The sequence below is a fragment of the Rhamphochromis longiceps genome, linkage group LG22 (assembly GCF_057381845.1).
Source record: "Rhamphochromis longiceps isolate RC_006_pf linkage group LG22, R_longiceps_female_GT1.1, whole genome shotgun sequence".
In the NCBI taxonomy this organism is placed as follows: Eukaryota; Metazoa; Chordata; class Actinopteri; order Cichliformes; family Cichlidae; genus Rhamphochromis; species Rhamphochromis longiceps.
This window is the reverse complement of record NC_140577.1, coordinates 13,308,740-13,323,978: the sequence shown is the minus strand read 5'-3', so window position 1 is coordinate 13,323,978 and position 15,239 is coordinate 13,308,740. Positions and strand designations below refer to the sequence as shown.

At 47.1% G+C, this 15,239-nt stretch overlaps 2 protein-coding genes across 3 annotated transcripts in view; both read left to right on the top strand.

Annotated features, from left to right (window-relative positions):
- Positions 1 to 749: 749 nt before the first annotated feature.
- efna3a (ephrin-A3a) overlaps positions 750 to 15,239 on the top strand; it is an 82,237-nt gene continuing 67,747 nt past the window's right edge. For both annotated transcript variants that reach the window (XM_085396274.1, XM_085396275.1), the window contains exon 1: positions 750 to 1,389. In XM_085396274.1, coding sequence (XP_085252400.1) covers positions 1,280 to 1,389 — 110 coding nt within the window. In that variant the 5' untranslated portion in view covers positions 750 to 1,279. The remainder of the gene's footprint in view (positions 1,390 to 15,239) is intronic.
- Positions 5,812 to 9,196, top strand: LOC146643660 (uncharacterized). The gene is made up of 2 exons (XM_085396272.1): positions 5,812 to 8,237; positions 8,316 to 9,196. Exon 1 carries the CDS (start codon positions 5,874 to 5,876, stop codon positions 8,082 to 8,084), a length of 2,211 nt encoding a protein of 736 aa, XP_085252398.1. The 5' UTR covers positions 5,812 to 5,873; the 3' UTR covers positions 8,085 to 8,237; positions 8,316 to 9,196.

Sequence of the window (15,239 nt, the reverse complement as noted above, 5' to 3'; positions counted from 1 at the left end):
GATGATAATTAACTGTTAAACATGCGATAATGAGTCGTGAAGCAGCCAGAGGGGATGTTATTCTTACAGTGTGTTCTCCAGTTTAATCTCTCAGTAAACCCTGAACCTAATCTGTTCTTATGGAAACAGAAAAAAATACTTAAATTTTCAAGATGTGACCTGTACTGCATTTTTAAGGCCTGTAATTATGAAAGGAGTCATGGAAACCGTTTTATTTTAGATATCAGAGTTGTCACATTACCACTCTATATAACATACCGCATAAGTGCTTAAAGGAGCGCACTCTACCATATGGTCTGTGTCAAGGTTTACTAAAACAATACCTGATGAGAGGCTGTTGGGGGAGGCAAAAAGACCAAAGTAAAGTAAAGGTGATTATTTTTAACTCGTTAACAAATGGGAAAATGTGACATCAAATAAGTTGATTTTTCATAAGCAGAAAAGCTGGAGCAAACTATCCACTGGGTGCAGCACTGACTGATTGACTCTGACCTATTTACTAATTAATAGGTGGTGCTAGATGGGCTCTTTTGGAGCGGTTTTATTGTTTGTCAAATCAATGTCCTTTAAACCTAAAATCACCTTCACCTTAGCTTTAAATAATCAAATTCCTTACTACAATATGACTGATCCTTTTATTTTTACGCATATATTTTCATTTTCTTGTGAGACGGTGCATGTTTTGAGGGGGCGGGGCGGGAGAATAGATGGACATGTGGGCACATCTCAGCCGTCAGAGGGCGGGTTTGTAGCGTTGTGTTCGCAGCCTGTGGCTGCTGCTGCTACTGCTGCTGATTAGAGAAGCGGCAGGTCACCTACAGCTACACAAATCTCAACAGCAGAGGTCCAGCGCCTTGGATGCGACTCTAAAGCGCGTCGAGAACAATAAGCACCGACTTACAGCTGTTAGTTTTGAATGTGGTAGACTGTCTTTCTAGTGAAAGAACTGGGAAAACAAAACAAAAGGTGTGACTTGAAAAAGTGCCCAGCGGGCACGCGTCAGAAGTCCGGATAGATTTGGCACAAGTAAAGATGCCCAAATAGGTTTCGTCGCAATGGGATTTGAGTTGAAGAACACGTAACCACTTACAAGTCACCCCGATTCAACCCGTTGTTAAGGTAACTGGAACTTGAAAAGGCGTATTTTCTTTCTCTTTTCGTCTTCTTCTTCTTCTTCTTGACCGCTGGGATGTTGTGAGTGACGCGTCGCCTGGGACAGAAGGAGCGGGGACGCAGAAGGAAGAGGGGGCACCAGAACTGGCTGAGCAGCGGAGGGATTATGGCTCTCGCAACGTTTTCCCTCAGCCTCATCACGCTGGCGCTTACAAACTTGCACCTTTCGAGAGCCAGCAATCGGCATGCGGTGTACTGGAACAGTTCAAACCTGCTGTAAGTGGTGCACTCTCTCCCCTTGTTAGCAAATTATCCGATGCTGGTCTTTGTCGATGCACACCTGTGTTGATAACTTGTTTACATGACGGTGTGAGCACCTTCTCCTGCAGCGACGTGCTTCTTTTATTTACAGCAAAGCCCTTGAACCACCACTGAAATACACCACAAGAGTTATATTTAAGAAATACGAGTTTATAATAAGATAATAACCAGTTGCAGTAGTTCATAAGTGTCTTCTTTTTTTTATCTCTTCAATAATTCCAAGCTTCAGATGTTTCCTTTGTTCCCAGTCATTTAATCCATTTGAGTGCAGTAATACATCTCCACTGGGAAACTGTTTTTGCGATGCTCCTCGTGTTCACCCTGCCTGTAAAGTGCCTGCTATATAAATATTTGAATCCTGTCTCACATTTAGACCATCTACTTGCTCCCAGTATTGAGTCATTGAAGTAGTTTTCATTTTTTTTTTTTTACCTTGCTGTCTGCTCGTCCTCCCTGCCCCCATTCAGCATCAATGCATTATTCACATACATCACTCAAACTTGAAGAAGTCAGTGTATATGTGTGGTCATTACAAATAAGTATGCTTGCCACACTCACTCAAACATACCTCTGACTTTATTCTCATCCTGTGATTCCTCCGGCATCTGTGAGGTTGCTTACCTCTGGTGAGCTTTCTCAGGCTCTGCTATCTCTCTTTCTCTCTCTACTTCTATAAAGCCAGCTTGCTGTGGGGCAGAGATCGATGTGGATTCTACTGCCTTTGTCTTCTCATTAGCCAACAGTAAATTTATCTTTCTCACATTCTTTTATCTCTTCTCCTCACACAGCTTCCCTCTTTGCCTCCCCCACCATCCCCCACTCCTCGTTCGCCTCCTCTATCTGTGTTCCTCCTCTGTCCATTTGTATTCACCTCAGACGCGGGTCTCTCCTATCGCCTCTCTCTATCACATACTTTGCTTTTTTCTTCCTTCTCTTATTTTTCTACTGTGTATCACCAGCCCGTCTGTCCCCCTCAATTCCACCCCCCACCTTTCTTTTCCCCTCTTTCTGCATCTCATTTCCGCCCCCACATCTGCTGCTGCTGGTCCCTCACTCGCCTTCCGGGCTCTCTGCTGGGGGCACACATACAGTAAACGATTGGAATTAGAAAAGTGGGGTGAATTTAAAAATAGTCATTATAATAACAGTTCAGAAACCTGATGGAAACAGTAAAGGTGATGTCGCAGCAGTGTCACTTCCTCATTAACATTAATGTGAGAATGGCAGAGTCACATTCACAACTGTTTCAGATTTATGACTACAGTTAATCCCGTCAGTGTGACATGAATAGAGAGGGGGTGTATTAACTGAGACTTAGTTGCGTTTTAGTGCTGAAAAAGTGCACGGGTTTTTGAGTGCCATAATCAACAGTAGTCTATCTATCAATTTTAATTAGTTGTCTGGCGTGTGCTCCATCTAAAATGATTTTCACAGCGTGGGTATGTTTGCTCGGTGTAGTTATTCATTACAGCGTTAGCACATTCGGTGGCTTTAAATTGACATTTATGTGTTAAAATGACAAATATGTGCACATATTGATGAATTCAAAATGCAGTGTGTGTGTTTGTGTGTGAGAGAGAGGCATAGAGGGAAGGAAGCAGAGAGAGAAAGACAACGTGCAGGTGTGGGTCTACATGCATGCGTGTGCAAAACCTTCTTTCTCCACAGTGAGATACAAATCTCTAAAATAATGCAAAAACTGACCCAGTTTGCAGGTAGCAGACAAATCCTCAGAGGCTATGGCAAGAATACTGATGGCCATCAAGCCTTAAAAGGCCCAAGGCTTGGAGCCATTTCTCCTACATGCACAGAAACCAGCTAAAGGCCTTGCTTGTTCAGTAACACAGCTCTGTCTCTCATCCAGCTTTCGTTATAGAGGCAAGCTCAGGAGGGAGCAGTAAGAAATGAAGGCAGCAGGAGAGAGAAAGAAACCAGAGGCCTTTAGGGCCAAAACTCTGGTTCAGGCCTTAATGTTTCACCCTTGAGCGCAGCATTCAGCACAGATGGTTACGGCACAGCTGCAAGAAATGGGATCACTTGGAAGCCAAGCTGTTTGTGCCAAAGCCATGAAAATGGCTTTTTATGATAACGCTCAGCTAGAAATGTCTTGCTCTGGTATACTGAAAGTCAAAAGTGGATTGTCACACAGTGGATTCCTCAGTAATACTGCTCTGTTTGATTCTTTTCAGCTTTTCTGAGGTAAACAACATCAGATGATTTATTATTGCTTTTTGTCATGCCTCGCACAATTTGAAACGAGATATCCCGATTATCATAACCCCAAGAAATACCTCGGAGTGCTTTGATTACCGCCCAAGCCCGTCACGACCGCACTACCCCCCATTAGAAAGTGTTGGCCTCAGCTTCCACTCTCAGCAGTGTGCCTGGCCAACTCGTTACAGATGTCCCTGCTAATGGCTGACTGAGGCAAGAAAAAACACACACGCAGGCCATTAAATCATCTCGCATCTGAGGCCATCTGCCAATTAGAGGGGGGAGATGTGGAACATCTTGAGAGCATGCCGGAGCAGCGGTGCACTGCGGTAGCCTCGCCTACCCGCAAGCAGCGTCCCATACTCCTGCCACCTCCTCCCATCAGGTGTCTGGCCTCGCTGGTTTCACAGGACGCATCTCCATAATTGCCCGGTGTGATGTGGGTGTGATGAAAACAGCAGCGCAGCTTTCATTCAATCTCCCACTCCCTCACTAAGTCACATAGTTCGTCTGCTAATGCTTTTAACTTAGCAGAACACCAGAGCAAAAAAGTCTTTGCATGGGTGTGTGAAGGAATACCAGAGAATTGCGTTTGAAAATGTGCCACACGTCTCTTTGCTAAATCGCCATTCCCTTGCCTGCTCAGCCAGATGAAAGCTTTCTTTCGCTGTTTGTGGCCGATACTTAGTGATTTACAGCTCAGCGTGTTTTATGCTACACATTATGGACTGATTTGGCCCTGAAATGGTGTCTGTCAAGCCCCTGGAACACACACACACAAAAGAAAACAACCCAATTCCCCACACAGTATATCTGGTGCTACAAAATAAATTATCACCTTGACAAATAGCTTCCCAGAGAGTTCGAGGAACAGCGGCCCGGTGATCAATGTTGAGTCAAGGTGCCGTCTTTCTCAACAGGCTCATTAACCACCAGGTCGGTTTTTGTGGGTGTGTAGACCCAGCTAGAGTTGGAGGCGGTCCCCTATGGGACAGAGGAGAACCTGGTGCCCTGTAGGAAACACTTTGTAGATATTAAGTTGCAGTAAAGGCAATCATTACTGAGAAATGAAGAAATGAGAGAGAGAAGGTGTCATGGCCTGGGTCTAGGGACCCAGGGCTCAGGCATCTTCAGTGTATGTTTATGTTTATGTTTTCCGTGTGTTGTATTGGTTTGCTCTCCATCTCTCCATGTGTCTCTGTGTGAGCTTCCGGAGGTGTGGGTTCGCTGAGGAGACTGCGAACCCGGAAGTGGTCTACTCGAGAGACGGCCGCACCTGCCGCTCGTCGTCCTCTGCCAGCTGCAGCAGATTACGCTCGTCTAGGAACGGCATTTAGGACTGCAGCTGAGCTGAGGCCGACGCTGGATCCTTGAGTCAGAACTCGTCAGTACTGCCGTGAGCTTTTACGTAACCTCCGCGGAAACAGATCCCCTGCTAACCCTCTGCCTTTTGTGTTACCAGGAATCGGGAGCGGAGTACGCCTCTAAAGTCACGGTGTGGGAATTGGAGTTTTTTGGAGTCGCCACCTTTCACTTCTCACGGACATCTGCACTGTGTGGGATTCAGGGAGAATCACCACGGGACCACAGTGCTGGGATTTTGTATATAGTTGTGTGTTTTTCACCTCCTGTAAATAAATCCACTGTCCTTCACTTAGAGTCTCGTGTTTGGGCCCTGCTTTCACTGTCACTCCACGGTCTGCCATCGCAGCCCGTGACAGAAGGATCCAGCCACTATGGACCCAGCGGACTCACCGCGGAAGTGCAGCTCCCGTTTTGACGGGACCCGACTAGTGCTTGGAGGGCCTCCGTGCTGCCGTTCCTCGCTGGCAGCCTACCCTTCGGCCCACTCGTCTGCTTCCTCTCTGCGGACGCCTCGGTCTCGCAGAGAACGCCCTAGCCGGTCCCGGGAGGATTACTATGAGCCTGACAGCAATCAGCTTACGCCCGCTCAGGCATTCTATAAGATGCTAGGGATTATTCTCGTGCCACCCGACACACCCAGCGCTCCCACATCACTGCAGGAGCAGCCACATCAAAATCCGCCCTCGTCACATTCCGCCAGCTTCATGAACACTACAGCTCGTGTTTCTCCGGTTTGGGAAAATAGAAGTTTTCGTTTTAAGAGCGATTATTCTCCCATAGGTTCAGAAGACTGTGCGCCTGACGTTCTTTCAAATCCAGGAATCAAGACTGTTTCGTCTGGAACTCTTTATTCTGGGGCTATGTTTGTTCAGTCAGCTGATCAGCAGCCATCTTCAGTTCGGTTAGCCGATCAGCGGCCACCTTCAGCTCGGTTTACAGCGCCACGTCTGGACCCAGCGGTCTCTGAGGAGAGGCTCAGGGGGGAGGTTATGGACAAGGTTTACCGCATGTGTGAGTTGTGGTGGGAGAAGCCCACGGAGGGGTTGCGTCGCGCCGTGGAGAGGCGGCTGCAGGGGATGCTGTTTGAATTCCCCTGGTTGGTGGACTCCCTTAATTCAGTTGTCCTGGACTTCCTGCTTTCCACCCTCCACCTCCACTCTCCTCCTCAGGCTGCTCACCGGCCCGGACAGCTGGTGGATTCACAGCCTGAGACGCCGGCCCCGACGTCTACATGGAAACGACGTTCGCGCCGCCGGCGTTCCTCACCGCAGCCGCCCTCCCGGACATCTCAAGAACCGGCTGTGGTGAGTAATAAGGACACTTTTTCATTTCTCACCCCATCTGCTTTTTTGTTTTCAGTGGATGGTGACGCCGCTGACGCTGCTGCAAGCCGGCCTACAGTACGACTAGCGTCGCCTCATTCAGCAGTCTCCATGCCGCTGGCGGCTTCACCATCTGTGGATGTAGCGCCGTCGTCATCTCATCCGCATGTAGTCACCCCTCTGCCATCTTCTTCACCGGCTCTGCCTTCACCTTCCCCGCCTGCGTACACCGCATCACCATCTTCGCCTCCGGATCATCCATCTGTGACTGGAGCGCAGCCGGAGGTGCCCGCACGGCCAGCTGAGGAGCTCAGCATGCCCGAGCAGGAGCTCAGCGAGCGGGAGGAGCCCGCGTCGCCAGCTGTGGAGCTCAGCGAGCCGGAGGAGCTCAGCGAGCCGGAGGAGCTCAGCGAGCCCGAGCAGGAGCAGCTCAGCGAGCCCGAGCAGGAGCAGCTCAGCGAGCCGGAGGAGCTCAGCGAGCCCGAGCAGGAGCAGCTCAGCGAGCCGGAGGAGCTCAGCATGCCCGAGCAGGAGCAGCTCAGCGAGCCGGAGCAGCTCAGCGAGCCGGAGGAGCTCAGCGAGCCGGAGGAGCTCAGCGAGCCGGAGGAGCTCAGCGAACCACCAGCAGAGGAGCTCGGCGAGCGGAAGGAACAACTGGCGCTGCCAGCCGAGCTCAGCGAGCCGGAGGAGCTCAGCATGCCCGAGCAGGAGCAGCTCAGCGAGCCGGAGGAGCTCAGCATGCCCGAGCAGGAGCAGCTCAGCATGCCCGAGCCGGAGGAGCTCAGCGAGCCGGAGGAGCTCAGCGAGCCACCAGCAGAGGAGCTCGGCGAGCGGAAGGAACAACCGGCGCTGCCAGCCGAGGAGGGGCTCTCGCTGCCAGCCGAGGAGGGGCTCTCGCTGCCAGCCGAGGAGGGACCCGCTCAGCCGGAGGTCAGCGAACCGGAGGGACCTCCACGTCTAGCGCGGCCTCCACGCCATCCACGTCCAGTGCGTCCACGTCAGCGACCGGCGCGTCATAGACCATGTGCCACGCCTCGCTGTTGCTCACTGGAGCAGCGACGTTGCCACCGGACCCGTGGCAGGCCACCAGAACCGTTCCGCCGCCACCGGACCTGTGGCAGGCCGCCGGAGGAGCAGCGCCGCCGCCACCGGACCCGTGGCAGGCCACCGGAACCGTTCCGCCGCCACCGGACCCGTGGCAGGCCGCCGGAGGAGCAGCGCCGCCGCCACCGGACCCGTGGCAGGCCACCGGAACCGTTCCGCCGCGGCTGCCGGACCCGTGGCCGCTCGCCGGAGCTGCTGCGTTTCCATCAAGGGGTTAGAGGTAGGCCACCTGAACTGTTTTGCCGCCACTGTCTAACCCGCGGCGGGTCCCGCTTGTTTTGCCATCCTGCGGGTCGGCCGCCGGAACTGTGTTTGCTGCCGCTGGACCGGGGGATTGGACTGTTGAACTGTGTTTTTCTGTTGTTGCTTTGTAGTGGCTGTTTAGCGGAGTGGTTTTGGGGCCCTCCGTCCTGGACCTCCCGCCGCCCGCCCTGGGTTGGTTGTACTGTTGTTTTTGGTTTGTGTTTTTGGGTCGTCGGGAGCCGACCCTTAGAGGGGGGGTACTGTCATGGCCTGGGTCTAGGGACCCAGGGCTCAGGCATCTTCAGTGTATGTTTATGTTTATGTTTTCCGTGTGTTGTATTGGTTTGCTCTCCATCTCTCCATGTGTCTCTGTGTGAGCTTCCGGAGGTGTGGGTTCGCTGAGGAGACTGCGAACCCGGAAGTGGTCTACTCGAGAGACGGCCGCACCTGCCGCTCGTCGTCCTCTGCCAGCTGCAGCAGATTACGCTCGTCTAGGAACGGCATTTAGGACTGCAGCTGAGCTGAGGCCGACGCTGGATCCTTGAGTCAGAACTCGTCAGTACTGCCGTGAGCTTTTACGTAACCTCCGCGGAAACAGATCCCCTGCTAACCCTCTGCCTTTTGTGTTACCAGGAATCGGGAGCGGAGTACGCCTCTAAAGTCACGGTGTGGGAATTGGAGTTTTTTGGAGTCGCCACCTTTCACTTCTCACGGACATCTGCACTGTGTGGGATTCAGGGAGAATCACCACGGGACCACAGTGCTGGGATTTTGTATATAGTTGTGTGTTTTTCACCTCCTGTAAATAAATCCACTGTCCTTCACTTAGAGTCTCGCGTTTGGGCCCTGCTTTCACTGTCACTCCACGGTCTGCCATCGCAGCCCGTGACAGAAGGATGGGAAAAAGAAATGTCAGGTAATGGATAAGGACATTTCAGAAGGTAGATGGAGAAAAAGCAAAGGCTACAAAGTGTGAAGAATAGTACTGTAAGGAAGAGCTGGCTCTAACTGAGAGATTGTAATAGAAAGGAATGGAAGGTGAAGATGTTGGAAAGGTGGAAAGCAGAGATGTCTTTCACTAGAATAAAGCAGTGGAAAGATTAATTAAGTCGGTCAAAAGTCAGGAAGGGTGAAAAAGAGCGCAGGCTTTGCCGGATATGGAAGTTCGGTTATTTGGCTGAATGTGCTGTAGCTGCTGTTTTCTGGGGAGAAGATACCCACAGGAGTTGATCCGTGCTAATGTGGACACAGGCTGGGTCATTCATGTGGACCAGTGCTCCGAGACAATAGCTGCTGCCACTCACCTGCCCCTCGGCCCAGAGAAACACGGCGACGCATACGGAGCTTACGGGAGACAAGCAGATTTGCTACCTGATTACATGCACGTTCGTCCGCCTGCAGCTCTGTCTCTTGGCTGTCTTGGTAATTTTGCATACAAATGCATCTTATTCACCGGCGTTCAATTTGTTCTTTTGCATTCATTGTACCACACAAGCGCCTCAAACAGCAGTAGATAGTGGGCTTTTTTTCTCCTTGGTTGCAGTTATGTTAAATGAGAGGGAATGTGTGTGAATAACACTGATTGAAAAGTGCAATTTGACCTTTTGAGTTTTTGAATTAATCATGTTCCTCCATATCTAAAATGGAATATTCCCCTCTCCAACTATTCAGGTTGTTTGTTGAGATATGAATGCTTTCCATTTCGTTTGTTTTAGACATTTAGAAGATTAGTTTGATGAGCACTGCTTTTAAATGGACGACTAACTTAGTATCATCGCCCAGCGCTCATTGGAAGTGAAGTGGTGGAAAGTGGTTAAAGGTTACTGGTCTGCAAAGCTGTGTTCTGACCATTTTTAGCTTGTTGCAATGTGGTATGAGTCACATAAGTGGATGGAGAAACACTGAAAGGATATTTAATGGCTCTTATAGATCCAAGAGTGGGTGTGCAGATCAATACATTTATATGGTATGGGAAGGTGAATGGAACCTGGCCAAACAAAAATACGAACTGGTTGCTTTTGGAGCAGCAATCAATCCGGGTGCATCAGGTGATCAATTTCCAAATGCATTTTTAATTTGATTTTGTGGTGTCCGTAAAGCGCCGTGAAGCATTCGGCGCTAAGCTCGGGAAGCTCAGATCAAGTATTGCCTTGGAACAGCATGCCTGAGAATTGATTATTATGGGCTTGTCAGTCACTGCTCCGGGGTTCATGCTCCTTAGAGGCCTTAACTATGTTTGTGTGAAACAAGGCCTTGGTATAGCTTCAGCAGGAGCTCCAGAGAAAGCAAAGGTTAGAAAAACACGAGTGCAGGCACGGATGAAAGAAAAGTAGCCTATGTGTTTTGAATAAATCCAAGACTCAAAGTAAATGCAACTTATTCCTCTGAAATGTGAAAATAAAATGAAAAGCTGTAGGAAAGTATGCACCTGTGCAATTCTTTCACAAGATAAAAATGAAAAACCTTTATCACAACGTTCTCCTTATGCGCATATTTTATAATATCTACTCTCATCTTTTTCTTTTCTTCCAGATATGAAACATGTGATTTAGAATTCTTAACACAAAGAGTGAAATTTAATATATTTAAGGGACGTAATTGCAAAAACAAAAATAAAATGGCACAGTGTTCATTTTTGGCCACTGCTGTTGTTGGGCATAAATCACACTCTACCAAGCAGTTTGATTAAAGCCAACATGCAATTCAACAGATTTGAACCAAGGGAAAAGTCTGAAAACATCAGCTATTGTTCTGTTACAATAAAGTCTCCCGTCTTGGTGTTTCGGCTTTTTTATATCTATTCTGATCCTCCTAAAGGTCCAAAGCACTCCAAGCCTGCTGAGCTTCATTTTAATAAGGAATCTGCAGGTGTGGTGGGCCATTATAACCCGTTCATGAGCTCTGATGGGAAGCTACCTTGGGACTCATCTAAGAGCTACCTCAGGTGACCTGGAGTGCTTTTTTCCGTGGAGGAGTCCAAGGGAAAAACATAGTTAGGCTCTTCATATGTCATCAAAGGCCATTAGCATTCCTGCACTCCAAGCTTATAAAAACTGCACTTAACTGGCAGTGGGAACCCACAGGAGATCCCAGACAGGTAGAACCAATTTCAGACTCAATGATTTGAATGCAAATGCTTTCTACAAAGAGGGCTTTCCAACTTCAGAATGGCAACTCCACAGTACATTACACTGGGAGTCTGCACCGCAGTGCCCGTTACCCACTGGGAAATTACATTGCTGCTATGATGAAAATGGCTGCCATGTAGGAAAAAGATCAAAGCTGTTGATAGGTGGATGGTCACTGGCTGGAGTTTGATTATTTGGGAAATGGGCCTTGTTAAGCTACATGGCCAGGAAAACAATATGGCAGCCACAGCAGTTGGTCAAAATAATTTGTTTTTTTATTGAAGCAGAAGGCCTCTTCTGAGGTATGGCAATTGAGGCGGTATTTTGCACCAACTGGCGCCCTCAGAGTTATCAGTGTCCTTTCATAAAAAAGGCAGCGAGCGAGGACACAGGTTTGTGCTCTGTCATATCTTGTTCTCTGTTCATTCCCTTCAGGTCTTGAGCCGTGACAGGTCTTCCCTCTAATGCTCTTGGGTGCTTAACAACAGCCGTGTTACGAGAAGTGGAAACTGTCCTCACAGCTTAGTGGATGATACGGCTCCAGTATTCCTTTTTATGTGAGGGCAATTTCGGATATGGGCAGCGTAATAATTAGATATTCTCTTATAATTGAGATTTTTCCTATTGAAGATGTAATTATATGAAGGTCTAAGACCCTTTGGCAGCCGTCGTCTCTGTAATAAGAATATTTGAAGAAAATTGAAATCTCTCTCTAGTGCTCTGTGCATCCAGAATGACAAAAAGTAATTTGACCTCTCAGCGGCAGCCGCCGCCGCTTAATGTATCCCTCTTATGTTGTTAGAGGGAACATTTAAATCAGTACATCTTCAAGCGAAACTGCTCTATTACAAATATGATAGCAAAGTCGTTAAAACTTGAAAGTGTGGCGCAAGTGAATCGGAGGGGAAGCTGCCTACTGGCAGAAGTAAAGGTTAGATTGTTGTCAGGAACCTGGAGAGCTGTGCTGCGCAAATTTAAACTGCGGAGATATTGAAATGCTGTGCTTGTTGAGGTAATTACGTTGGAGGTATTAAATAAAACCCTTTTTTTCAGGGAACATCCAGCTTTTGAAAAATATAGTACTGTACACGCAAGTCAGTATGCAGTGTCCACATCGGATTGCTGGGAAAGAGGTCGAATAGACGCATTAGTCCTTCTTGTTGTGTTTCTGTTGTGTTGAGGGGGACCAATAAACAATACTGTGAAAGCTGAATGTTTTTGAGTGCTACATGAGTTCAAAGTTACATAAGAAAATAAATGAAATCAAATGAAATAACAGTTAATATTAGATATATTATATTAGACACACAGGTGATTACTTTTTCAATTAAACTGAAGAAATGAAGTGAAGCCTGCCAGCCAGTTCAGGCAATCAACTTGAGCTGCGCTGCTTTGTACACAAATGGCATGGCTCATTCTCCTCATGAACACTGAATACTTCCTAACAGTTCAGTTGTCTATTTAATGCTACAGTCACACTACAGAAGACATTGATTGGACACTTTAGCACAACCATAATTACTGCAACTATGTGCAATTAGTTTTTTCATTGAAATGTTTGCCTTGAAGACAGGGATTATGACAGGGTCTATGACTGGTGACAATGAGCTGCTGTCTTCAAAAGTGACTTTGCATCAAGACAACATTAAAATGGCAATAAAACAGAGTCTGTTTGTGATTCAGTGGGGTCAAGTTGGCTATTAATGTGTTAATTGTGATAATTTGTCAATTAACTTTGGTAAATCTGCAAAAATTGCAAATCTGTTGCAGTGTTTGGTGTGGTTGTGGCTTAAGAGGTGGAGCAGGTCATCTACCAATCAAAAGGTTGGTTATTCAATACCTGGCCTCTCCAGTCTGCATGTCCGTGACACTGAACCCCAAGTTTCTCCCGATACATTCACTGGACCATGAATGTGTATCAATGTTAGATAGAAAACACTTAGCCATAGAAAATAGTGCTTGTATAAAATCTTTTGTATAAATGGGTGATTGAAGCTTGAAGTACAAAGCTTTGAGTGCTCAAGCAGAATAGAAAAGCACTGTACAAGAACCAGTCCATTTACAATTTATTTCCTATTCTAAATCTTTTACTGTCATCGTGTATAGAAATTCACATTAACTACTTAGTATTCCAGAGTCAGAATCTGATAGATTTGAAACAGGAATTCCTCCACAAATAGTGACATAGATGCACCACGATGGGATTGGCAACCTGTCCCTTCTCCTTGTGATTGATCATGGTCACTCAGAGTTTCAAACTCTGGTTGTTGCAACTACTTGGAGTTTGTCTCCAAAAGCATAATAAACTAAAGCAGTAACCTATTTTTCCTTGTGGCAAAGATGTTGCCATCCTACTTTAGTGTTACTAAATCATAATGAGGCTCACGCATGACCACATACATGGATTAAACATTATGGCTGTGGTATGATTTTGACAAAGAAAATTGAGAAAATTAGAAGAGACAAAATACCTCAAGCAGCGTTCTCATGTTGCCGTACATTTAATTGCTGGGTATGCCATATGTGTGGCTTGCTGTTGTGGTTGCCAGTCACAAGGCAAGTAGTCTGAGCTTTGACTAGTTGTTGGCATGAGCTTAGCTGGCAACCTGTGACTTACTTTGATGATCACTACAAAATTCTTGATTTAAATAAACATGATCTGATTGGCTGGCACTTGAAAAGTTGAACTTTTCGCAACTCCAAGCAGCACAAACAAAGCATGGTATCGGCTCCGCAATTCAGTTTGACAACGTAAGTCATCTCCTTCAATGTGAATGACAGGCGAGAGCGTGAAAGCCTGAAAGATGTGCATGTGTGTTCTGTACAATACGGATTGCGAGAAGTGTGTCACTTTCTAAAGAGGGAGTTCTTGCAGGGTAGCAAGACTTCACTTCAATAAAGAGGACTGCTCATAGATCTTTTAGTAGGTGCTTTATTGAAAGAAAAAAATCTGATGCTGTGAGATGTCAGGCCAAGTTCAGATGGTGTTTGTTTCCACATAATAAGAAGCAAACCCCAAACCCTGAATGCTAAAACTGAAAACCAAGTACTTACCCAACTGACAAATAAAGAGCAAATTGAGTTTGGAGCCTACAATCCAAACTGTATTCTGCTGCTGCAATGAATCATGTGAAACTTCAGCTGTCTGACTGAAATGAGGCTTGTTTAATCTCACACTCATATGGATGAAAAACAGGGTGAAAATAATCTCCTGCTCCTCAGACTTAGCTATGCCACAATAAAATACTTGTGCAATTATTTATTAGAGACAAATGGGCAAAAATACTTTAATGGTTCAGACTTTTATGTAATATAACAGGAGGTACAGTCAGCAGATCAGCAGACAGCTCAGTGGTACTCTGCTCCTTTCTTTGCACCCATGTTTCCATATCTTCAACCTCATCATTTAATCAGGTCTCGTGTTGGTCTGCATAAAAAAAATACCTACTCTGAATTCATTTGCCGCCTTGATGTGTAAATCCAGTCATGGTTAATGCATGAGCGACGGCACATGCATAATTATGACTCTGTACTCACACACCTGCGTTTTTTTTCCCCTGCACTTGGACAAGACATGACTCAACACACTGCCGGCGTCCTCCGTCACCGAGGGTGGGAAGGTTGGTGGTGGCGAAGGTGGGGATGTTTCAGTCCTTTGCTCTCTCCTGATCAGTTTGAAATGTTGATGAGGGAAATAGCTCTACATCGCAGTCTGTTATTTGCATTTGTTAAAGCTCGGAGGATGATTTGTAGAGGAATAAGAAGGGGTGGCGCCCTGCTTGTTATCGCAAATTTTGATTAAACTGTGCAAATCTCCCCTGGCTATGTACCAATCTGCTGCAGTGCTTTGTTTGTTATTTGGTTGGTTCAGCTGCTTTTCAGCAGCTTGGGGCTATGTACAGCAGACATCTGTGAGTGCTGCCCCGATGACCATAGTGTTAAAGCTACATTTCTTACTTACCGTGAGTGTTGTATATGCAATGTTTTCTCATGGTAACAACCGGTGTAATGCAGCATAGCACTGTGTCTAGACTAGCATGGTGTGTAAAACTGGGAATCACACAGAGACGAGCCCAGCGCTTCACCATGCTGTGTGTGGGTGTATAGAATATCAATGTCCTGCTGTGCTCTCTCACTCTGTGTTTGTCTGGCTGCTATTAGGTGGCATTTAAGGTGTTTTCATGTCTCAATGTCTGTCTGGGTTCTTGTATGTGTGCGCGTACATCCTTGTTTGATTGATTGTCTTTGAAAGCACAGTAATGATTCTGTCTCCTCGTCTTGGCCCTCTCCGTCTCTTTTGGTCAGTGTCTCCCTCACGCCTGCGTTTGCCTCGCAGAGCAGCAGCGCTCTCCGTCTTCCTGCCGTGTTGTTTGAAGTGTTTTTGCTCAGCCTTCTGTTCCTGCTCCGTTCTCACCTTGTGTGGAGTCAA